General features: G+C 63.8%; 1 protein-coding gene across 1 annotated transcript; it reads right to left on the bottom strand.

Annotated features, from left to right (window-relative positions):
• Window positions 1–1,318: 1,318 nt before the first annotated feature.
• Window positions 1,319–24,041, bottom strand: VAX2 (ventral anterior homeobox 2). Its single transcript, XM_075150501.1, has 3 exons — window positions 23,625–24,041; window positions 18,408–18,595; window positions 1,319–1,804 (listed from the first exon to the last, which is right to left on the bottom strand). Exons 1-3 carry the CDS (start codon window positions 23,923–23,925, stop codon window positions 1,319–1,321), a joined length of 975 nt encoding a protein of 324 aa, XP_075006602.1. The 5' UTR covers window positions 23,926–24,041.
• Between the last annotated feature and the right edge of the window lie 746 nt (window positions 24,042–24,787).

Genomic DNA, 24,787 nt, shown 5'->3' with positions numbered 1-24,787 from the left:
GAAGGGCCAGACTCTGCCCAGCGCAGACCCCCCCTCAGCAGAGGCCAGGGGGGCCATGCTGCCCCCTTCCCCAAGGGACACCTCATGCAATGCCCCTCTGGTTTTTGCCACCGGCGAGGCTCCAAGCCCACCATGAGCCCTATGGAGCTCCCTTCGCAGGCAGTGGGTGCTCAGCTGCTCAGCACCTCTCAGGGCTAGACCCTGGTTCTGCCAGGCGATGGGAGCAAGGTGGGGGGGTGCTGCGAGGCCAGTGCTCAGGATGGGGCTCACTGCAGTGCCAGCGCTGAGCACCCAGCACCCCAGGACGGGGCTGGGGGTGCTTCGGGCTCCCGCTGATGGCAAAGAGCCCCCGTGGCCCAGAGGGGCAGATCCCAGCACCGCAACTGCCCACGCGTCCGCATCCCCCTCGGTGGGGTTTCCTTGGTGGGGGGCAGGACGGTGGCCTGGCCCCAGCTCGCCACAGCCCCCCCGGGAGGTCGGAGGCTCCTCCAGCATCCCCGGGGGTTTGCCGGGGCGGGACAGCACCAAAACAGGGTCCGGGATGGGGGGTTGGCTCTGCACGAGCAGGCGCGGAGGAGCCTGGGGGTCTCATGAGGCAGGGCGGCCGCTTGCTCCTGAGCGCAGGGACCACCGGTGCGGGGGGCTGCAGACGTCACCAGCACCATCGGTCCCCCCCAGACCTCCCCACCTCCCCTGGCCCCGGGCCAGGGGTCCGGGAGGACGAGCATCGCATGGGAGCCGTGCTCCCCATCAGCAGAGGGGACCTGGACCCCACAGCCACCGGCACGCTCTGAGACCACCTCAGCCAGCCCTTTGCGGATGGGGAAACTGAGGCCCGACGCTTGCCCAAGGACACCGTGGCTGGGCAGGGACAGAGCCCAGCGCTGCCCTGCGCTCTCCCTTTCGGGGTGCCCTCCCGCTCCCCAGGGTGACAGCCCAGCAACCCCCCAACATCCCCCGGAGCTGCTCCCCTCCCAGCCCGCACAGCACGACCACAGCATCGTCTTCCAACCCTGAACGGGCGATACCTGGCGGGGGGACGTGGCCCTGGCAGGTCCAGAGGCATCGGCAAGGACAGGACAGCGCCGGTGACACAGGGGCACCCAGGGACCCCCCCAAGGCGTGACGGGGTTCAGCGTCAGCCCTGGGGCGAGGAGTTGCAGGGTGTCATCCACGGGCGTATCGGTGTGCCCGGACGGGCGGTAAACGCTCTTCCACATCCCACGTGCCAAATCAAACCCCGGTGCGGGGTGCGGGGTGCGTGGGGGCTGTGGGGATGGGGGCGGGGGGGGGGAGACCTTTTGACACTCATTTTGATTTAAGGGCTTGGCTTCTTGCTGGGTATAGAATTGTCTTTCCTTTCCAGCCGCGTGTAAGGCTCAAAAGCAGAAGTGCCCAGTCCGTAAGCGCCCGGGAGGTCGTGCAGGCTGCCCAGGAGCGGCCCCCCAAAGCACAGCGGGGCGGCCGGCAGCCTGGGCGAGGAGGAGGAGGAGGAGGAGGCGAGAGAAGGGACCTGCAGGCTGAAGGCTCCCGGCCCCGGGGGGCTGCTCCCGCCGCCGAGCCCGGGGGAGGTGGTTCCCGGGGTGGCCAAGCTGGATCCGTTGCCCGTAGGACTGCCGATGGGGTTGGAGGTGGGAGAGAGGAGGCTGGGGGGGGCCGGGACGGAGAGGAGCCGGCCTTGCTCCAGCAGCCGGAGGATGTTGCAGGTGGCGAAGGACTCGGAGGTGGCGGCGGAGCGTTTCTCTGAGTCCCTGCTCTGGTCCTTCTTCTGCTTGGTGCGTCGGTTCTGGAACCAGACCTTGACCTGGGGGGGAGCGGGGGGACGGGGCAGGGGGACAGAGAGGCACGGACAGAAAGAGAGCGCGGGGGGGCCGGGGAGAGAGAGGCGAGAACCAGGAGAGAGTGAGAGATAGGAGAGAGAGACGTATTAAAATAAACGCCCAAGCCAGATCCATCCCCCGCCACAGGGACTGCGGAGAAGTCGCTCCCTCCTGCCGCTTCCAGGGAAATGGCAAATTCCTGCAGGTGCCAGGAGGGAGCGGGACAGGAGCCCGGGGATGGGAGCCCGGGGTAGGACCCCAGGGCAGGACCCGGAGCCAGGAGCCTGGGGCTGAGCCACCCCGCCGCTGCCCGGCTCTGCCCTGTGCTGGCTCTCCCGGGGGAGCTGAGCTACGGGACGTGCTGGGTTCTCCTCTGGGATGGTCATCAAACCCGTGTTTGTGTCCCCACCTGCAAACCCTTCCCTCGCCGGACCAAGACGCGAGGCAGGGCGGAGGGTCCCTGCCCTTCCTACGGTGCAGGGGAACACGTTAGGGGACAGGGTGGCTTCTGGTGGCCCTGGACCTCCGGGCACAGAGCCGCTTCTGTGCCCGAACCCAGCTGGGGACAGCCCACCCCAGCCTGCCTCTGGCCAAAGTAAGGGGCGAGTCCGGGCTGAGCCCCCGTGGGAACCCCCTGCCCCAAAACTGCACCTGACTCACCCGGGTGGGACGTGGACCCGGTCCCCAGCCCGCGGCTCCCGTCCCCCTGCGGCTGCCCCCGCACCCCCTAACCTCTCCCCTGGGAGGGCAGCCCCCCGCTTCTGTCCCTCCCTGGCAGAGCAGAGGGGTAGGAGAGGCAGAGAGAGAGACAGAGAGAGGCGTGAGGGACAGACAGATGGACGGAGATGGAGGTGAGGGAAGGAGACGGATGGGAAGACACTCGGATTAGAGCGTGGCAGACAGAGTGGACGAGTCGGGCGCTGGCCGGGAGCCCGGGAGTAAACCCCAGCACGTCGGGCACAGCCTTCGTCCCCGTCTGCTCCGGGGCCAGCGGGTCTCGAACTCATCCGAGTCATCGGAAACTCACTGGTGCAGGACGGTCGCTCGCCGACACAGCCCTCGCGCGTCCTCCGGCACAATAGACCCACAGTACAGAGCTAATGGAGCGTGGGGGTGGAGGAGGTCTCAGCCCCCCCGGCCCCTTTCCGGGGACATAATAGCGGAGCCGACGGCTGGGCAAAGCCGGCCGGAGGCTGGGGATGCTCGGGGAGGAGCGGCGGGAGATGCTCCCGCGTGATGGGGGGACACCAGGACCGCGGGGCTGAGCTAACACCCCACAGCCGAAACCTCCTGGGAGCACGGGCCACTGCCAGCCAACGTCCTACCCCCCCTTACCCGCAGGGTCCCACGTGGAAGCTCTTGAGGACATTCCCTGCCCACGCAGGGACCCTGGATCCCTCATGGCACCGGGACTGCTGGGCCCACGTCCCAGCCCAGCTGGGTCCCCAGGGCTGACGTCCCCTCCCCACCGTCCCCCTCGGTCCCTCCGTGCCGGCGAGGGGGACGGGTTAGGGCAGGGCTGAGTGCTCCCACGGTCCCGCTTCCCGGGGCACGGCGCCCTGACGCAGAATTAGCAGCCCACCAGCTTTTCTGGTGGGGACCTGCCGAATTCTGGGGAGCACAGAGCCCCCCCAGCACAGGCGGCGGGGCCGAATGGGACTCCCACAGCCCCGCAATCCCGCATCGTTATTGACGTCTTAACGCAGGTCTGCTGTAAGTCCATACTGGACGCACATCCCCAGTGCTCTCCGCTCAAACCATCCCTCAAGCAGCCAGCTCTGGAAGAGCAAGACCTCAACAAAACCCCGTCAGCAGGATTATCTCCTCCAGGATGGGCGCAAAGTGCCCAGGAGCTGCCCGCAAATGGCATTTTCCAAGCCCAGCCGGGTGCCGCAAGCCCAGCCCAAACCCTGCTTCCTTCAGCCTGGTGTCTGTCCGAGCCCACTCCAGGGCTGGGAACCCACCAGCAGCTTTCCCCCCCACTCTCCCCGGTGTCTGCACCCTCCCGTTGGAGTGCATCGCCTCCAGGTACCCTGAGATGCCCATGGGTCTCAGAGACCCTCCCCAGCTGCACACGGATTTCAGTGCAAAGGGAAACTGAGGCACAGACAGCCCTGCAACGCTCTGCGTTGCAAAGCACTCTGAATCGCACGGCAGGAGGAGGCCACAGGACATGGAATCACAGAATCACAGAATAGTTCGGGTTGGGAGGGACCTTTAAAGGCCATCCAGTCCAACCCCCCTGCCGTGGGCAGGGACATCTCCCAACCAGATCAGGTTGCTCAGAGCCCCGTCCAACCTGACCTTGAATGTTCCCAGGGATGGGGCATCCACCACCTCTCTGGGCAACCTGTGCCAGGGCTTCACCACCCTCAGCATAAAAAATGTCTTCCTTATATCCAGTCTGACATGGTGCTGAGCAGCGCTAGCCAGGGCAGGGCGTCAGGCCATCGGTTACTGACTGCGGAGCAAGCTACCCGAGCAGAGGCACAGCCCCGTCACCGCGCATCAGAGAAGGGCAGGCAGAGACACCAGGGCGTCCTGCAGGAGGGAGGACCGAGCCCCAGGGGAAGAGGCAGGCGCAGCACGCTCCCACTCTGCAGCACCCCGGCGGGTGCAGCCACGGGGAACGGCCACGGGGAGTCGGGGGTTTTCCTAACACAGGGACTAGGAGGCATCAGGTGTGGTCACCAGGTAGCGGCTGGAAACCGAGCGAGGCAGGAGGCAGAGCCTCTTTGGGCAGCACGGACGGCGTTAGTCCCTGCCACAGGGCACCCTGGAAGGGACTCAAAAAAATGCAGGAGAACAAAGTCAGCAAGATTTAAGGTGGCGATCTGGGTACCTCCTCGTGGTGAGCGCTCCCTAATATGCAGAAACGACAGGGCGAGGATGGGACCACTTGACACCCCACACACTGCTTTCTCTACTCCTCCACCACTGGCCACCAGTAGAGATGGGTTCTTCAGCCCTGGTGTCCCCTAAGGTCACCTCTTACGTTCTGGTTGTCTTCCACAGGTTGTGAAAAACAAACAGAGCTCAATAAAAGCAAAGGGCCCTTGTCAGGGTCTCCAGAGCTCTGTTCGATTCCCCCCTCCACCTCTGGCTTCCCCTGGGACCTCATTTTTCCTGGGTGTTTTGGCTTTTGTTCTGTGCCGGCTCTGTGCTGCTGCCTCTCCCGGGAGCTGCGGGTCAGGACTTCCCGGGGCAGCAGTGCTCTGGGTGTGACGCCGAACACCAGCGACGAACAGCGGTACAGGTGGGCAAGGCCAACAAACAGACGGACATAAACTGAAGTGGACATTAATGTGCATTAACTTCTGGTGCTGAAACCCAGTTCCACCCCACTGGGGACATGAGGGGAAACGCTAAAGGACAGGAGGGAGAAAGGGTTGAGGTGACACCGGTCTCAAACGTCCCGACATGGGTTTCAGCTGGGGAAGGGGACCATTGGGTTCCTCCTCCCCAGTGCTGCTGCTGGGAGACCGTCCCAGCACCTTGCCACTCCCAGCCTGGACACCCTCTGCTCTCACTCGGTCACTGGGGCTGGCTGATGCCCTGTGATGATTGCACCTCCTCATCGGTATAGGTAGAAGCTTTCTGTAGCCCTCCCTGCCTTCATTCTGTCTGATCCTCTTGCAGAAGGTCCTCCCGTCCTTGACCCACCTCTGCACTTCCTCTCCGCGCCCACCACCCCTGAACACCATGACCCAGACTGAACGCGCTAAATAAGGTTTCCTCGTGCCTTGTAGACTGACATGAGCCCTTCCCCATCTGCACTGGTGACATATCAGATGAGCAGGATCACATGTGCCTTCATGGCTAAAGTTCATATACAGCTTGTTATTAATTAGTAGATCCATGTCCTTTTCATCTTCCATTATGATCAAGCCCTGAGTTCCTATCACTGGACATGTAAACAAGCTCAGCCAGACGCAGTCCTTGACAAGGCCATGAGTAATTTCCCTCCAGCCTTGATCCTTCGTCTTTCAGCCATATCCTCCACCATCTCCCCTCCATTACAGTTTCTCCTCCACACTGCAAGTTCTCCACTCATCTTTTGCTCCGGTTTCATTCACAGCTCCCCATCAGCCACCATAGCGCGCGCGCTTTGCCAAAGTCTGCTTTGATGAGATTGGCTTCATTTCCTTCTCTAAAAAACGCGGCTTTCTTCCTCATCCAAATTACTGGGTGAACTGGTGCGTGCCTGTGACGTGGCGATGACACCCTCCCCAGTCTGGCCTGAGGAAAGGCAGGGAAGACCGCGCTGGCACATCCCTGGTGGGCACCACATCTCCAGCATCTCTGGAGGAGGTCACGTAGCCCCGTGTGCGATGTTTCGTTTCTCAGTTACCGACCCCGTGAGCTACGGTAGTAACTGAAGGGCTGTGGGAGGAAACCAGCCCCCTCCAGCTCTCCTGCCAGACTGGGGGGGAGAAGAAAGTGAGACCAAGGACACCCTTTCCCTAGGAATGGAGAGAAAGGCCAATTCCCAGATGTGTCACCCTGGGGGACAGCCAGGACAGCTGGCTGGGGAGGGCAAGGGTGGGGGGGAGAAGCCTCCCCCTGCTCCGGAGGAGTCCCAGCAAGAGCCCATGGCTCACGGTGGCTGTGGGATCCAGGACCACCCATGACAGGCCGGTCAGGGCAAGCTTGGGTGCAGGCAAATAGAGGCAAGCCATATAGAGATGTCTCTGAAAGCCCTAGGAGACACGGCGTGCAAGCAACAGCGTGATGCTGAAGGTAGGAGGATCTGCAGATTTATAAATCCATACGAGCGTTCGGAGGAGTCCTGGCGCTGGATATTCAATCGATTACTGTGACCAGGTCTAGTGTCCACCTTGCCATGAGGTAAGCGACTGGCTGGGGGGATCTCGGGATAAAGCCCCTCGTGTTTCTGGATCTGGGAATTCTGCTTTGCTCGGTCTCTGCAGCAGGAGAGAGACTGGTTAGAGCAGGGGACTTCTTGCCAGAGTGGGCAGAGGTAGGACGTGATCCCTGGGCTGAAGCAAGGCTGACCCCAACGGCAGAGACAGTGCAGGTGGACCACATGGAGAACTGCCCGGGGAGCACCGTTCCTGGGGCAGGAGCATGCTCGCCATCACACTGAGCTGCCTGGTTAGCGCGGGAGGTGTTCCTAAGAGAGACGCCCTGGATCAACTAGAGTGAGGAGGGAAGTCCTACGAGCCCATCAGAAAGGTCCATCTGCCTTTTGAGTCCATTTGAGCTTGGAAGCATATGACTTCTCTAGGTCCTGGGTCCTTTCTCTAGCATGAAAATCGAGCAGGAAAATCTGCTCTGTCCTGGGCTGGATGCTTCCATAAAAAATTGAGGGCAGACATCTCAGTCTGTCCACCAGAATGGCCACCAGCTGCGTGTGCGCTCACCAAGACGGGCCAAGGGAGCCGTAGCTCTCTCACCACAACCGTCCACCTTGACTTGCAGGTTTTGGGTCACGCGTGACAGATCATCACGCGTTCCCCCCTCTGATAACACTCTGAGTGGATCGAGCCCTGGGAGCGGTGGTGCTTGGCCAGCACGAGAAGCCTCGATGCTAAACACAGCGACGTGGTTGTTCTGGAGGAGAGGCGGCTTCCGCACCAGAGACTCTAACCAGAGGGTAAAAAAGCACGTTCCTTCCTAGAAGACTTACCCAGGTCTAAGCCTGCCACGTTGTAGACACAAGACAAGGTCCGAAGGCACCCAGCTGGGACACAGGCATGCAGTTCCCACCTCTGACACCCACCAGATGGGACGCCGGCAGCTCCCACCCCTGTTTTCTGCATGGAACTGGGCTGCTTAGGGACAGCAGCGTTTCTGCTTCGGAGTCTGGGTATTGAGCGTGGTGGGTCCCCACCTGCCCTAGGACCTGCAGGTGCTACCAGAGCGTGAACTGCAATAACAACCAGCAGAAAGGGAAGGAGATAACCCCAGATCTGTCCAGTCTGTCCCAGACTGGCAAAGTCACCCAAAGCCTTCAGGACTCACTCCAACAGTCCTCAGCATACAATAAACCACCACCACCACCTCATCGACCCACCCACAGCTGCAGGTCCCAGATACCCTTTTCCTGTCCCCCACGCAAGATCTTCTTTCCGCCCACTCTTTTCACCACATCAGAAGCTGAAGATACCTATGGCTTGGAGGTATCTTTGCTGGTGGAGAGGTTGGACATGGTGTCCAACTAGCGATGACCAAGAGTATGAGACCTCAACTGTATATTGGGTGGAAAAGCAGCTTGGAAGGTTGAAACCTGCTGCCCGATCGTTTCAGGAGGTGCTTCCCAATGCGTGGTGTGAAAACCAGCCGGTATCCACCCCCCATCACCTTCCCCATGGCACTACGGAGCCTCTCACCCCGTCCCCCTCTCCGCTTCTCCTTGCGAGTCCTGCTGTCACCCAGCAGCACAGGAGAGGGCTCGACCCCCAAGGACCTCGGCTTGTAACTTCATCCGTCACAGGCTACGCGACTCCCATCACGTTCCCATTTACAGGGAGTAAGGGAAAGAGAAACCACAAAAACAAATCCCAAACTGCCGGGAGCAGGGTCTCAGGGGAGCCGGCAGCTCCGGAGCATGGATGTAAAGGTCAAATACATTTTTATATATATTTTTATATATATATAATATATATATTATATTTATATATTATTATATAAATATTTACATTTTTCCTTCTTCCCCAAAAAAGCTCTCCCCTGGCCCGCTCCCCCCCGCTCACACGAGAGCAGCACCAAAGCTAACGCTGCCCAAACATTTAACGAGCCGCCAAGGAGAAGGGCAAGGAAAGTGCAGAAACGGCGCTGATCCCGCCAGGAAAGCAATACTGCAATTCCCTCCGCTCCCAAGCAGCTTTTACTGCAGTGAGGTGTCCAGAGGCCGCCGGCCAGCTTGGAAACCGCACGCCTGGGAGCGGGAAGCGGAGCCCTCGGAGAGCCCGGCGGGAGGTCCCTGCATCCCCCCCGCCCGTGCCGCCTCCGGGTCCTGCATCTGTCTGACTCGGGCAGCTATTATTTTATTTTATTTATTTTATTTATTTTATTTATTTTATTTTATTTTATTCTATTCTATTCTATTCTATTCCTTCTCTTTTTTAATTTTATTTATTTTATCTTTTTAAATTTTATTTATTTTATTTTATATTGTTTTATTTATTTTAAATGCACACCCCCCTAGTGCCTGCTATGCAACTGAATGAGCTGCTGAGGGTCACGGAGACGTACCCACGGACTTCTCCATCCGCTGGGGTTTTCTCTGCCTGTGTTTTCCCTCCCCTGAGGAGGGATTCATCCTCCGGGATCTGGCTCCAGGAGCCCCCTGGCACCTTCGCCCTGCAGCCCAGCCTCTCCCCGTCCCTCCCCACGTGTCAGGGAGCACCCTCGCTGCTCCCCGCCTGGGAGGAAAGCAGGAGAGCTTCGGTGTCACCTACTCCCCTCGCAAAGGGAAACCAATTCAAAATGTCACCGAGCATCTGAACTTCTCCAGGCGCCGCTGCGGGGGTGTTCTGCAAAGGCCCCGTCCGTCTGTCTGCCTGCCAAGCAGCAGGACGGACACGCAGACGCCGAGCCACCCTCTCCCTCCGCTCGAGACCTCCGCCAGCGCGCCCTGTCCTGCGCCGAGTGGTCCAAACCATTTCCCGGATTGCAAACGCTGCACGCTCTGCACACCCCGCTCCACGCACGTTCCTGCACACACGCGTGCGCTCGCACGTGCCCCACCACGTGTGCGCGCCCAGGAAAGCCCGTACGTGCACACAGACCCCCCAGATGGGAGGAGGCTCAGCGAGGCGGCGGGGCGAGGGCGGCAGGGCAGGCAGAGCTCCGGGGAAGGAATAATCCCAGGCAGCGGGGACACGGCACCTCCCCAGCCGCCGGAGCAGCGGCCGCAGCCCGTGGCATCAGCTCTGGGCAGGCTCCCAGCTCCAGGCACGGTGCGGCCGGTGGCTGGTAGCCCGTGGGGCAGCGAGTGCTGTGAGCAAGGCTTTGCCACGGCTATCGGCAGCGCGGTGGCACCGGGATTGAGCACACGAGGGGTTTGGTCCCCGGTGCCCTGTGCCGCGAACTTGAGGAGCCCGGGCTTCGCCTCCGACAGCCCCTTCCCCGGCGGCTGAGCCTGCCCCGCAGATGCTGGGAGCTGGGATGCTGCTCCGACCCCTGCCCTCCATCTAACACCTCCGAGCTACAAAACAAATTATTTCCAAGCGGTTAACCCCGACGGAGACCCCCCGCCAGCAGACCGAGCCCCCCGCGCCCTCCGGGGAGGGAAAGGTGCAGGGCGGGAGCCCATCGGGCGCTCGGTGATCCGGGGATCTGCTGAGGGTTTCAGTCCAGTAAGCGCCTCGCACCGCCCCTGCTCCGCTCATCCATCCCAGCACCCTGCCAAAGCGCTCCCCACCCTGCTCCGGTCCCTGCAGAGCAGGATGCGGCCACGCTGGCCAGCCGGGGACCGGGCAGTGCCCTCCCCTCTCTTCGGCGAATTTTTTTGTACCATCTGGCGCCTAACCGATGCGTTTTGCCGGCTTGCGGCTGAGCAGCGGTGGGACGTCGCTCCTGAGCGACCACGGTTCGCCGGTGGGAGCCTGAAGCCCCCGTCCCTGCCCACCCCAGTCCCAGGGCACGTCACGCCTGCTCGTTAAACCCCGCTCGCACACCAGCATCCCCCAGCGCCCCCCAAAACGCCCGAGCCCCTCGGCCTCCCCGTGCTCGGTGGCCAAACACCGTGGTCCTCGTCCTCCACCCCCGAGCATCGCCCCGGACCCCGGCACCCACGCAGGCGGGGCTGGGGGATATGTTATTGTTTTTTTAATGGTGGTTATGATTTGGCAGCCCTGCCCCGGGGCTGACCCCAGCGCCGTCACGTGTGCCGCGCCGTGCGCACCTCCGGCACGCCGGCCATCCCGGACTATTCATAGCTGCCGGCCGAGGCCATTTTCCTCACCGGGATTAGCTCCCCGCCGCCATCAGCTGACGCCCGCCGCGGCACGGGGGAAGGTGGGATCCAGCCTGCCGCGCCGCCATCTTCCCACGGCACCCCGGCCACCCTTCCTCCTCCTCCTCCTCCTCCTCCCTCTGTCCCGAGCAGGGCCGTGGGCTCACGGAGCCGTCGAGGCCGGTGCGGGCTCGGGCCCCCGGCGTTGCGTAAGCCCAAAGCCGCCTCGGCCAGAGGTTTCGCAATGGCATGGCGGCGGCGCGACCCGTCTGCCTCTCCCGGCCACAGACTCATCCCTCGGCTTCTCCTCCAGCCCCTCTGCACCCCTGGGGCCACCCCGGCTGGGCCACCCACCCCAAACCCTCTGCCACAGCCCAGGACAGACGCTGGGGGCCGTGCTTCCAGCACCGAGCTCCAGCCCGCGGCCGGGCAGCCTGCTGGGGACAGCGGAGGTGGGAACCGTCCCTGACCCGCTGGGACCTGGCTGTGCCCTCGGCCGGGACCCCGTCCCCAAAGCAGCCCCTTGCCCCAGCGCTGATCCAAAACTCCAGCCAGAAGCACGCCCTCGGCCTGCTTTTGCTCTGAAATTCGGGATGTTTTCTGCTTCACAGCAGGGGAAGCTCCCGGGTGCTCCCGTGCCCTTTGCAAATGGAAATGAGACGAAGGGGCAGGGAGAGACGGTGCTGGGCTCCGCGGGCAGGTCTGGCGGGGGCAAAGTGTCCTCCCCCACCCAGCCTGGTGGCCCCGGCGCGAGGTGTCCCGGAGGGAGCATCCTCCCACACCCCGAAATCGGATAGAGACGACTCCCCCGACTCCTCGGAGGTGCCAGCGAAGGCTGACGGGAGATTTCCCCCATTTATTGGGGTTCCAGAAAGTGCTGCCTGGGACAGATGGGGGACACCGCCCGGCACCGGCCATCCCTCCCCGGCAGGGACATTCTCCACACAGCCCCGGCCCCGGGGGTCCGACACCCAGCGGGATTTGCCTAGGACGGGCTGCGGTGCGAGTGTGCGGGGGTCACCCCCAGCAGAGCCCCCCTTGGCCCTTCGGCCATTGGCACCCGGTTTGGGGGGGGGGGGGCGGTGGGACAGCAGGGCTGTCCCTGCGGTCACGTCCCCTCCCATGACACCAGCATCCAGCAGAAAGTATCCACGCGGACACGGTGTTTCCTCCCGTTTTCCACGCACAGGGCAAACCCGTATGGTTTTCTCCCAGTGGAAAACGAAATACAGCTGGGGAGGTGGGAGCACCCGGCCGGAGGGTGCGGGCGGGTGGTGGGACCCCAGGCAGTGGCCGAGGTTTGGGCCATCGCGTTTGGGGTTCCTGCCCCAGCATCGGAGCCGGCTCCAAAACTGTCACCAACACCCATTTCCATCAGAAACTGTCATTTTTAGGAAAAAATTTTTCTTAAATTATATCCACTTGGAGCGCGCTGAGAAAGCCTTGGAGATCGCTCTGGAAACTCCCAGCCCTCTCCTGACATTTAGAAATGAAATTTTCAATCACAAATTCTGAAATTGTTTTTTACCGTGCAGGCATTTTCGATGCCTTGTTCCCCCCTGAGGAGAGCTGCTCCTTTCCTCTCTTTAGAAACGTTGCCCGATCCCCCACCCAGAAGCCGGTGCTCATCGCCCGAACCCACGTCCCCGGCTCCCTGACGTGCTTTGGGAAACGAAATGCCAAAAAGGTGAATTTTGGGGGAACCCGAGGGGCCAGCAGGGCTGGGGCCGGGCAGGCGGAGGCTGTGCCAGCCCGGTCCTGCCGCTGCGTGGTACCTGGTTATAACACAGATTTATTGCCACCAGCCCACCGGCCGCAGGGTAAACCCCACCACGTGCCCCCGCCGTGGGGAGGGGACAGGATTAGCTCGTCCACGTGAGCAGGTTTACTCCACAAGCGTGCTCTGACATGGGCCGGCATGTGGGAAGGAGACCCAGAAGCTACTGGAGATGCCCAGCTTCTTCCAGGGTGACCCTGGGCATCTCCAGTGGCCACCTCCTGCCTTGGGACCCAGGACCCACCTCCCTTCCAGGCCAGCAGGAGCCAGATACCTTCAGCATCTGGATCCGACCTGGGAGTCACTAAACATGGGATCACCCAGGCTGACATCCCCACGGCCACCCACTCGCTTCAGAAGAGACTCGGTAGCCAAGGTTTTAGCAGCAGAAGCCGGCTGCAGGCGACTGCGGTTGGACATGATGCTTTCCCCCAGCTAGCTGCCCCCCCGCCCCGCCGGCCCCACGGCCCCTGAGCCAGCCCCGGGGCGCTCCAGGTCCCTCGAGGAGGTGGCAGAGAAGCGCTCCAGCAGCACAGGGCACCCTTCTGCTGGGTTGGTTAGTTCAGCCTCTCCAGGGAAAGCTCCACTGACCAGAAGAAGTGGCCCAGGAGCACCCAGCTGGGAGCAGCACCCCTCAAACCGGGCTGCATTAGGATGGGGCACCCCAACCCTGAGCACAGTGCGTGCGGGGCTGCAGCTTCCCCAAGCAGAGGGGAGAAAATATTGCCCACTGGGCAAGTGCCCACGGGAGAAGGGTCAGAGTACCCACGGCACAGAACAGCGATGCTACAAAAGCAGCTGGGTGGAGGCAACACGAACCACAGAAGATGTTAGCGACGATGTTCCTAGGCACAGCAGAGCGTGATGGGTGGGTGGAGGCCACCTCAGAAAAGAACACACTTGGCTATGACACCTGTATTTTCCGCACGGTCTAGAAAAGGGATTTCCAACAAAGCTTTGGAAATTCAGCTTCCCCGTACCCTGAGGACTGCAGAGCCTCCGAGGACGAGGACTGTGCTGCTTTGCAGCAAGCAGACCAGCGTTCGGGTCCTACCTGCCTCTTGTGCCTTGGGGAAGCCCCAACCCACAGCTCCCATCGCCGAGCTCTGGGTGACTCTCACCCCCTCCAGACCGCAGCTTTCCTGCGGTTCTCCCCGTGAGAGGACAACTTGTGCTGGCACCAACCGTTGTTTCATTGTTCTCTCGCTGCAGGGCCCGATAGTTGTTAATGACTTGAGGTGCGATTAATTTTTAACGGCATTATCTTAATTGCCAGGCTATAAATAGACCTTCCCGCCCCTTCCCTGGCTCAGCTGCTTTCTCACATATGTTTTGCTCCACGACGGGGTCCTGAAAGCCCTGTGCTGCGAGCACCCTCCCCACGCTGCGGAGGATGCTCGGGGGTATCGGGCCACCGGCGGTGACGGAGCCGTAGGAGCCCAGCCTCTGCCAGGGATGGCCCAGGAGTTTGTCCCAAGAAAGGTCTGCCAGACGGGCTGTGATGGAGCCCATCGCAGCGAGGGGAACACCAGGGGATCCATGGAGGTCCCATGGACTTCCCAGCAGCCAGGCAGGCACGAAGCGCGATGCTAAGACCTCTCTCCACCCTGTGCCCCACCATCCCTCTACAAAGGGTCTTCAGATGCTGCACAGGAGCCAAGGAGCCCAAAAGCTCACCAGGATCTTCCAGGAGGTGCTCGGGTCCAGGAGCTCTCCTGGGCACGCCCTCCTCATCTGAGGACATCCCTGTCCCCCACAGCTCCTGCCTTTGGGAGGGGATGAGCTACCTCTCGGCAGAGGGACAAGGCTTGGAGCTGCGTGGAGAACATCTGATACAACCGGCCCTGTCCTGACCTCCTGGGTGCCCGGCCCTCAAAAGGGGCCCTTGTTCGCCGCGAGTGTCACTCCCCTGTCCTCGCTCTAATGAGGGCAGGAAGGGCTGGCAAATACACCAGGTCGCTGGAACCTGCGCCTGGCACTGAACTCCTGACCCAGAAAGCAAAGCCTCCTGGCCCAGGCAAATCCCCTCGGCCAGCCCATCCCGCCTCTCCTCCTGCCGGGGGATTTGTGGGAATTATCCTCCCTCCGCCGTCCCCCCGTGGTCCTTCTGCCTCGCAGCCTCCTCTCTGCCTCGCATTTGCTATCCCTTAATGACACCAGGAAGGGGCACTTTTTCCCTAGCGCCTCGGGATGCACTGCCTGGAGAAAGCCCAATGCACGGATACGGGCTACTCGCTGCTCGGAGCACGGGGCCGCATCCTGGCCGGGTTGTGCCGGGGTGGGCTTGGGCAGCCCCTCCGCAGCTCTCCGCGCCGTGGGAGCTCAGCTGGGATGCAGCAGCCGGCACATCCGCATCTCCAGGCTGCTGCTTGACAACTGAATGAAAATATTCTACAGGCTAATTAAACTCGTTTAAGGTTAACCATGTCCATGGATTAATTAGAAAAAGCACAAATGGCATTGGGCTGGAGCCCGAGCAGCTCCCGGCGAGGCAGAACAGGTACCTGGCTCCCTGGAGGGAGGAGGCGGATTCCCTGGGCTGGAGAGAGCTGCGGTAGATGGAAGGACCCTCCTCATCCTCGCCTGAGCGTGGGTGACTCCGAAACGATCCCCCGTGTCCCTTCAGTGCGGCAGGCCTGGCTGAGCCCCGCAGACGGGCACAGGGACGAGGTGCGGGGCTGGCTCCGGAGGGACGGCGAGGTGGCCCGGGGCACGGCGGCTCTGCGAGCGGCGAGGGGAGGGCAGGCTCCGCCGCGGCAGCTGCCGACGGGCACCGGCTTCTGCGGCTGCTGCTGCTCCGGGCCGGGGAGCGCCGGCGGCACGCGCGGCTCTGAGCCTCCCCCCAGCACTGGGTGAGACCCCTCTGTGCTGGGTGACCCCCCTCTCCCCTGGGTCACCCCCCCTCCGCCGGAGAGAAGAAAGCAAGAAGATCCCTACTCCCCAACATGGAGGTGGGTCGTTCTGGCTTCCCTGCAAGGAGCAGCGAGAGCCTCCTGCTTCCAAGTCTGCCAAAAAGCAGGATCAGATGCCAGGAAAGTAAAATAAGAGGCTAAAAGGGGCCTTTTTTTTCTCCGGCAGGATTTCTCAGGGGCGCAGCCTGATCAGCGGACCCACTTACGGGGCCGCTTGGCTGCAGCTCTCCAGCTGCGATGACATCGTGTCTCTTCCTATCTCATCACGCTGTTTGCACCACTCTCCTCACAGAGGAGCGGAGATGAATCATTCTTTTCCCCCTGAACATTCGCAGGCACAAAAAAAACCCTCCTCGGCCCCCCCTTCCTCTGCGCCCCCCCGCTTTGCTCTTCCCTCCTGTGGTGGGAGGCGGTGGGGTCCCCCCGCACCCAAGGGTCCCTGCAGAGAGCAAAGTCGGGAGCAGCTGGCAGGGGGAGGTTTCCTAATCCTGAAACCAGGATATCATTCAGGGAGGGGAAGGAAAGGATCCGTCCCAATGTCCCAACCACTAGCACAGCGCAAATGTCAACAAGAAAGGTGCTGCTGGTTGGGAATCCACCAACAAAGCCTTAGATGGAGCAATTATACCACGAACTGCCCAAAGTCCCGGGAGCTGCTCCTGGATTGGCAGGAAAATCACCAGAAATACCCAAAATACTCTGATGGTTGCAAATGTTGGATTTGTCCCTGGCTGAGCTGATGGACACAGAGGAATCCCATGGGACAGGAATGGCTGGTGGTGACTGTCCAGTCTCCAGGCCACATCCAGAGCGGAGCAGCACGCTGCATGGAGCCGTGCAATACCCTCCAGATCTAAGGGGTCTTGTAAAACCCTGCGGTCACCCAGCTCTTGCAACGACCGAGGAAACCTCCCAGCCATGAATGGCAAGGGACCGGGGCGGGGGGGTGCCTGAGTGTGCAGAGAGCCTGAAACCATGACCCAAGGGGACCTGCACCCCGCTAATGAGAGGAGGAAGCCGGGCACCGAGCCTGGCACTGCCGTCCCCGGGCACGGTGGTGGCTGGGGAGGGTCGGGGGGAGCTGGGGAGGTGCAACTGGGAGTTTGCTGCAGGGAAGGAAATGCTGTGAAAAACACAGAAAGGGATTACAAAAGACAGAGATGAAGGAGAGAGATGGGAAAAAGAGGATGCGGGAAGGAGAAGAGAAGAGGGGAAGAGACAGCCGTGGCCTACAGGGTGTGAATTTTCTCACTGAGTGATGAGGGCAGCAATGAGGCACCAAGCAAGCAGTAAATAAGCGGACATTAGTCCCCACGGAGCGGCTGCGCCCTCCCGGCCCCGGGCTGCGGCAGCCGGCACCCCACTTGGCACAGCACCCTGCCCCGCGCTCCCACCGGCCGCTCCGGCTGCCTGCCAGGGAGCCGAAGCTCCATCCCCCAGCACAGCACAGCCAAACCCACCCGTGTCCCTCCCGGCTCCGTGGAGGTGACGCTGGGACCGGGGCTTCGGCTGTGATCCCGGGAAAGGGACCCCATGCATGGCCCAGCTCACTGGGTGCTTTGCTCCTAACCACGGCACAGCCACGCCAGCCGCCCGCACCTCCGTGTACGTATCCCGCAGACAGAACCCTGCTCCTTACCAAAAAAACCCGCTCTGCCACCAAAAGAGCCAAAAGCTACTACTTTTTTTGCATGCCGAGGCTCTGCTCCCCCTCGCAGGACCGTGCAGCAGCCGCACAGCGAGTGCTGAAGCACCACGGAGCAACAGGGTCTCCCCAAAACCAGCTCCCCCCCCTCCCGCGGGGGGAGCCTGGAGCCAGGGGTCTGGCTGCTGACAGCCGGGACAGGTTTGTTCCGCGAGGGGGGTGGAAAAATTGAAATTATTTCCTATCTGAATCGATGAAACCACGTAGCTGTCTCCAAACGTGCCTTTTACTGGCCAGAGAAGGGGCGGACTGGGCTGATGGAGTCATTTCTGTAGGTCCCAGCTGCGCTGTTTCGCACTGGGGCCTTCATTAACTTTATTGTTATTACTATTTCCGTACGAATTTTCAATCCGAAACCATCGCAACCCCAGCGGATGCACTTTTTGCTTAGCAGACATCGACACCGACTTCCGCGCAACCTCTCCCACCCCTGCTCGCCCAGGCTGCGCCGCTCCGCACCGGGCAGACCTCGGCGGAGGAGAACCGGGAAAATCCCTCCCCACCGGCGAAGCTCCGGCTGGGGACGTGTCTGCAGGGGGTGATGGAAAGAGGTGCCCGGGCCATGCTGCAGCTCGGGGGTCCCCCGGTCCGCAGGGACAGCCCCCAGTGGCACCCCCAGCCCGCCGGGGGCGGGAGAGCGAAGCCACAGAGGCTGCAGAGAGGGGGGAGCGGCGCGGTGCAGGATCCGTGCAGGATCCGTCCAGCTCGCACACAGCCGAACGCCCGATCCCGACAGCACCCACGACGACGCCTGACCCCGCTCGCCCGCCCTGCGGTGTGGGTGCTGCCGTAAGGACCTCGGCCCCCCGCTGACGCCCTCCTGCTCTTGTCCCTTCCCCGCTCTGCCGGACCCTCCCGGGGGAGCCGGGGGATGCTGCCCATGGGGGAGCAGCGCGGCGGCCGGGGGGTCCCTGCGGACCCCGCTCAGGGCTGCCCCTCGCCCCCCCAACCCTAAACCGACCGCTCCTTCAGCTCAAGAGAAAGGGGTGGAGGAGAGCCTTTGCCCGCAGCACCCCGCAACGCTTCCCCCCGGCCGCGCTCCACCCCCGCTCCCGACCGAAACACCGGCCAGCGCCCCTCCAGCCCGGCAAGCACCGAGCCCCTCCACCCGGGCTGGGGACCGCGGGCTCGGCTCAGCCCCAGGACGGCCCTCGCCCACCCCAGCCCGCTCTGCCTGCCCCTGCCTCCCCCCACCGCCCTCACCACGCTGGCGCGCGTGTCCCCAGGGGGCTGCAGGTCCCCGGCGCGGAGGGGACGCCACGACCCTTACCTGGGTCTCGGAGAGGTTGAGCTGCCGCGCTAGCTCCGTCCTCTCCCTGCCCACCACGTACTGGCAGCGCTGGAACTCCAGCTCCAGGCGGTAGAGCTGCTCCGCCGTGAAGGACGTCCGCGTCCGCTTGGGTCGGTCCAGGTCCAGGCCCTTGGGGAGCACGATCTCCCGGATCGTCCCTTTGGCATCTGGCAGGGAAGCGGGGAGAAGGGCCATCAGGAAAAAGTCTCGATGGGAGGAAAAAAGCTGGGCTGGGGAGGGAAGGGACTGGGGGAACTGGTCCAAAATAGCCGTTACCGGGGGAGGAAAAGCGGAATTAAACACCGGTGCAATGTCAGGGCTGATGTGAGCGTCTGGGCTCGCTGCAGGAATAACTGTAAGAAATTCCCCAAGCTGTGGCTAAAAGAGGTGACGTCCCACAGCTCGGTTGTCCCCTCTGGCCCCAAATGCTCATGTTTATAAACCTCCAGGGAACGGTAACGACTCTTCATAAAAATAGGAATTTTTTTTTTTCCAAGATATAAATAGAAATCAAAAAACAGAGCATTTAATCATAGAAATAATAGCTTCTGAAAGCCAGAAGCAGAAAACAGTTCTATACTAAGGAACAGTTCAAATTAACCAGATTTTTAATTAAAAATATATTTTATTTTTAGTTTCTATCCTTCTTTGGGGATACTGGGAAAATTTTCTCTCTATTACAGTTCCCTTCTTTCCAGAATTATTCTCACTGAAGGAATATTTTCTTCAAAAGCAGCAGCTCCTACTTTGGGGCAGTTCTCTATTAAAGGACAAGTTTTGGAAGTGCCGCACGCCCCGAGCCGCTCACGGCAGCAGATTTTACGAGGCCGGGACTGTCGCTGCCCACGGCCCCACGTGGGGAAGCAAAAGCAGGAGGGTTTGGCTCCCACGTTAGCCCTGCACAGCCCCTTCCACGCCGTGGGATGCCGCTTGCGGCCCCTCCGAAGGAGCCACGGCTTTACTTTCCACTGACAAAGGACAAGCTCTCCCAGAAAAACCCAGGGAGCCCCGAGGTGCCAGGAAGCCTGTCCCAGCCCCCGGGGCTCTGTGTGCCAGATGCGGCACAGATGCATAAAAAATGAGCCTTGGAAATTGCCCGCTGGACCCCAAACCCCTCACACTCCTTGTCCCTTGTGCCGCCTTTCCTTAAGCACCAGCAACGCCGGCGGAGAGCCCGGTTTGGGTGAGCCCCGGCCGCAGAGCTCCCCGTTTCTGCCCGGTGACTTTCCTGCAGGTTAAAAACCAGCCACAGAAGCCACACGGGGCAAGCAGCCCCGAGCCCGGGGGGACCCAAGGTCCCCAGCCCCGAGCTAAGTTGCTTTCTCTCTTTCTGGCTGACTCAGGCATGGAAAGATTATAAAGTTGCTGAGGCAGGAAGGGAGCAAATAGTGAGGAGCAGCCCGGGAGGGGATGATGGAGCTGGCATGGGGACAGCAGAGCTGGCATGGGGACGGTGGGAGCGAGGAGCAAGCACAGACCTGGGAGAGGGACCCCAATCCCGAAGCCGGTTTCCCACTGCTACGTTGTGGTAGGTGGCAGAGGCACCATCCTGGCAGGGCCAGCCCGTTCCAGGCTGGAGCACGGCACTGCAGGAGGCACCGGGGCCGCAGAGGGCTTGGGGAGGGCCAGGGTGGAAGAGGGTCCAGTGGGACCAGGAGCGTGGGCTCTGATCTGCACCCCCAAGTCCCGCGGGTGGGCATGGGGCTGTTGGAAAGAAAACAGGTTGTAGGTATCTCTAGTGGGATCGGGACTGGGAACCATTTTGCGAGAGAAAGAGCGTTTGCAGAGATGATGCCCAGACCACGTCCGCACTGCCATGCCCACGGCGCGATCCCCCAACACAACAACAGCCGGGGCTGCCAGCAACGAGCGGCTAACAGAGACGTTCATGCTTTCCAGCCGCAGCTGCAAGCATCTGCCCCTCCGCCCTCGCCGCTCTGTACGGCGCTGCCGGCATTATTACGGTATTATTTATTGTTATTTCCCCCCAGCAGCTGGGGCGCGGGGCGGGGGGAGCGGGCTGGGCACAGCCCCGGAGGGAAGGGGGCACAGCTCGTGGTGCCAGCTCAGCAGGGGAGAGGCGAAACCCCTCGCCCCAGCCCCTCGCAGCTGGGTCGCAGCCCTATTGCATGCCGCCGACCTTCCCCGTTGCCCGTCCGTGTGGGTTTTGGGGGGCCCACGGTTATGCCCCCATGCCAGGAAGGGCACACAACCATCCTGCCTGAGGACCTCCCTCCTGAGAGCCTTCCCCCATCAGCCGCCCCCATCAGACCCCCAACACGCTCCAGGACCTGCCGTGGCTGCCCGGGGTTTTCCAGCAGCCCTTGGCCTCGTCGGCGGGGCCATGGTGACAGGTTCCGCTCTTGGGGACCGCGCTAGACCTGACGGCAGCACAGCCAGGGCAAGGTCTGGGACTGAAAGCCCCCAAAAGAGGTCTGGTGCCAAGGGGATCGACCTCTCCTCTGCCTTAGCAGCTCAATACGACAAGGCAGGGCAGCCGGGGAGCAGCCGGGAAGGCGAGCGGGCAGCAGCTTTGGGGCAGCGACCGCCTGAGCCGGCGAACAGCGATTTCACAGCCCGCACGCACTGCGGCGCGGCACAGCAGGCCAGGAGGGAGGGACACATCCTGCGCACCGACACGCACAGCGGAGTCAGGCACACCCAGAGGCCCCCGTACGCCCAGGGACATGCCGTGCACACCCGTGTATACGGGGTTTCTGCACCCAGACGGCTGCCAGGACCGCGCACCCGCCCTGCCACCCCCAAACACGTACACCCATCCCTCCCCATGCCGGGGGCTGGTGTGGCTACGGTGGCACGCACAACTCGAGACACACCTGGGGGGCACAGAAGCCCCGCAGCCCTTCTTAGCGCACCCCAAACAGCACCGGGGTCCCCCCAGAGCTCCCCACATCCGCCTGCACCCCCCGGGCACAGTGCTGGGGCAGCCCCCGGGAGGCGGGGATGAGCACCCCGGGATCTGGCCCCCTCCCCTTCCAGCCGCCCCTGGGGCTGCGGCCCCCACGCTGCCAGCGGGACCGGCCCCGGAGCAGCCGGGCTCCTCTGGCGAGTCCTTGTCCCGTTAATCCCCGTTAAGGACCGACCCGCTGCCTGCTGTGCCCGCGTCCAACGGCACCCATCAGCCCTGCCGCCTCGACGGGACGGGGATGGCCGGGCGGCCAGGGCCGCCTCCGCAGGCAAAGCCGCGGCGGCTGGAAGCTCGGTCCCGCACGGCCGGTCCCCGGTACCGTGCCGTACCGGTGAGCGGACTGAGCCCGGCCGAGCCCCCGGGAAAGCACCGGGCCGGGCAACCCCCCGCTCCGCTCCCAGGGCACGGAGGACCCCGCCGCTTCCCGACCGGCTCCCCCGAGAACCCCGTCCCTACCAAAGCCCCCGCGGGCGCCGGGGATGGGCCGGAGCGGGAGGCAGCCCCGGGGCAGCGCTGCTGGAGGGGGAAGGCGGGGGGAGATGCGGCCCCTGCGGCACCCGCTGCCTGGGGGAAAATGAAAAATATTTAAAAATATATAAAAAAAAAAAAAAATAAAAAAAAAAACCCACCTTGCAGAAAATCAGCCGGGAGGCGCTTCCCCGGCACCGGCCGGTGCTCGGCACCGACCCCTTCCCCGGGAGCGGGCCCCCGGCCGGGGGAGGGCTGGGAGCCGGGTGGGCCCGTGGCCCCGCAGATCGGGTCGCCCCGCCGCGTCCCCCCCGCTTTATTTCGGCTCCGTTCCCGACGTTTCTGCCCGCCACCATTTTGTCCGCGCCGTGGTGGCTGCAGCAAGATGGTGAGACCGGTCGCTCCCGGGCGAGGGTCCCCAGGGCCGGGAGAAGCGGGGACCCTGCCCCAGGCTTGGGGACCGACCCCCGCCCCGCTCCCAGCCCCGGGCCCGTCGGGCGGCCCCGGTAGGGCCGAGGCCGGGCGGAGGAGAGGCCTGACCCCGGCCGGGGCTGCGGCAGCCGGGCTCGGCCTCGGCGACCACCGAGGACCCGGGGCCACCCCGGGCGGGACCCCGGGGCCGGCTCCTGAGCGCTGCCCGCTCCCCCGCCGAGGTGCCCGGGGAGCGTTCAGGCTGCGACAGCCGGGTTGTCGGCGACAAGGCGCCTATCGCGACAGCCGGGAAAGAGGTTTCGGTGGGCGGCTGGGCTGTTTGCAACGCGGGCGGGCCGGGATGCCCAAGCCGAGCCGAGCCGTGCCGTGCCAGGCCCCGCTCATGGCGAAGGAGCAGGGGACCCGGCTCCGGTCCCCGCCGCCGCCCTGCCCGAGCGCTGGGCTTGGGGCCGGGGCAAAGGCCGGGAGGCCTCGGCCCTGCTCACCGAGCGGCCTCGGAGCTTCTCCGGGCTCCGGCTTGGGGAGCGGGGGACGCTGAGCATCCCCGGGGGGGGGGCCGGGATGGAGCCGCGCTGCCGCCCCGGGAGCCGGGGAGCGCTCGGCTCCTGCCGGAACCCCGCCGAGGAACCCCAAACTTTCGGGGTTCGCTACAACGCAGGCGGGTCCCGGCGAGCCCCGGGCCGGCCGGTGGGCTCCGCGCCGGCGGCGGGGTGGGATGCACCGCCTCCGGGTCCCGCCGTGCCGCGGGCCGAGCCCGCCGCATCCCCCCCAGCCCCGGCCGGGCGAGAGATATTATAAAGAGGAAAAAAAAAAAAAAAAACAACAAATAGCCCCTAACTCGCCGCCGCTCCGTGACGCTTTTCTCCTGCGACAACGCTTTAAAAGCAAAGCTGATGCTTTCGCCCTTCTCCCGCTGCCTGCGCGTCCCCCCGGCGGGGCTCGGCCGGCCCGGAGGGTCCGTGGCCCCGCGGCTGCTCCCCCGGACCCCCGCTCGGCCCGCTGAGCCCAGCCGGGCCCGGCCCCTCGGCCGCAAACCGGGGCGGGCACGTACGGCGAGCCCGGCTGCGCTCCCGGCCCCGCTCCCGGGAGCCGAACGGCGAGGCGGGCTGGGGGACTGGGCCCGGTCCCTGCCGCACGGAGCGGAGCCGGGGGAAGCCGCCGCGGCGGCGGGGCCGACAGGCCGGAGCTCGCAGCCGGCCCGCGGCCGGGGATGCGCTGGAAGCGGTGCCGGGGTTGGGGCGGGGGAGCATGTCCCAGCCCGCTGCCATCCAGCCCCGGGGCGTGGAGCGGGGACCCGGCCGGCGGCGGCGAGCGCAGTGCGCCGGTGGGGGAAGCGGGGAGCGGGGGCCCGGGGACCCTGCCCGTACCTCGCACCAGGATGCGGCGGCAGTAATCCGCCTCGCCGGCTCCCGACGGGCTTTCGCTGTCCGGGGCGCACTCCTTGGAGGAGCCGGGGCTGACCGCCGACGTTCCCGGGATGTCCTTGAAGCCGCCGCCGCCTCCTCCTCCTCCTCCGCCGCCGCGCAGAGCGCTCGCCAGCTCCGCCCGGGTCGGCGCCTTCTCCCGGGCCCGCCCGGTGGCCGCGGGCTCGGCCAGCAGCACGGGGCTCCTGCCAGGCTCGGCCCCTCCATCGCTCATCCCTGCGGGTGCCGCGGCGGGATCAAACATCAGGAGGGAGAGAGAGAGACAGAGAGAGGGAGAGAGGAGGCGAGACTAGGCGGGGGGGAAGGAGGGGAGCCCCCCCCACCTTCCCCAGACCCCTTCCCCTCCCCGCCCCTCCCCGGCCCCCCCCCCCCCTCCCCGGGGCTCGGCGCCCCAGCTCACCCCCATGGCCGGAGACCGCCGGGACCCGTCGGGGCGTCCCGAGAGGGTGCGAGGGGGGTAAAAAGGAGTTAAAAACTTTGACAGGCGGCTGAGCGCCCCCCCGCACCAACCCCCCGCGCCCTCCCCCAGCTCCACCTCCCGCGGCACCTCGCTCCGGGCAAACTTCAGGCGCTCCGGCCGCTGTCCTTCCATGGAGAGCCGGTCCCGGCGGGGAGGCGGGCGGGGAGACGGAGGGAGCGGGCGAGGGAACCGCCGGTGCCCGGGCTCGCCGCGCTGCGCTGGGATTCGCGTGCGGGGAAATCAATACCGGGAGATGGGGAGGGGAGGGGGGGTGATTTTAAAATGGGGAGGGGGGTCGGAGGGGAAGGGGAGGCCGAGGGGAGGGAGATGCGGAGGAAGCGGGCGGGGGTGGGACCGGGGGAAGAAGACGGGGCCCTTATTACTCCGGCCCGGCCCTCCCCCGCGTTCCTCTGCGCATCCCCGGGCCGCCGCCGGAGCCGGGAGCGGGCGGCCGAGCCCCCGCCGCGGCGGGGAGCGGCTCGGCGGGATGGCGGTGGGAGGAAAGCAGCGTTTTTAAATTAACGGCCCGGCACAGACGCAATTTCCTGCCCTCCCGGTACCCGACACCGATTGGTAAACAAAGAGCCCCCTCGGCGGCCGCTGCCCGGCCCCGGGAGTGCGGGCAGGGCCGGAGGCGGCCGCTCCG

This window comes from Calonectris borealis, chromosome 4 (genome assembly GCF_964195595.1).
Source record: "Calonectris borealis chromosome 4, bCalBor7.hap1.2, whole genome shotgun sequence".
NCBI classification, from domain to species: Eukaryota; Metazoa; Chordata; class Aves; order Procellariiformes; family Procellariidae; genus Calonectris; species Calonectris borealis.
Note: the sequence above shows the minus strand (reverse complement) of the source record. Positions and strands in the feature narration are given on the sequence as shown.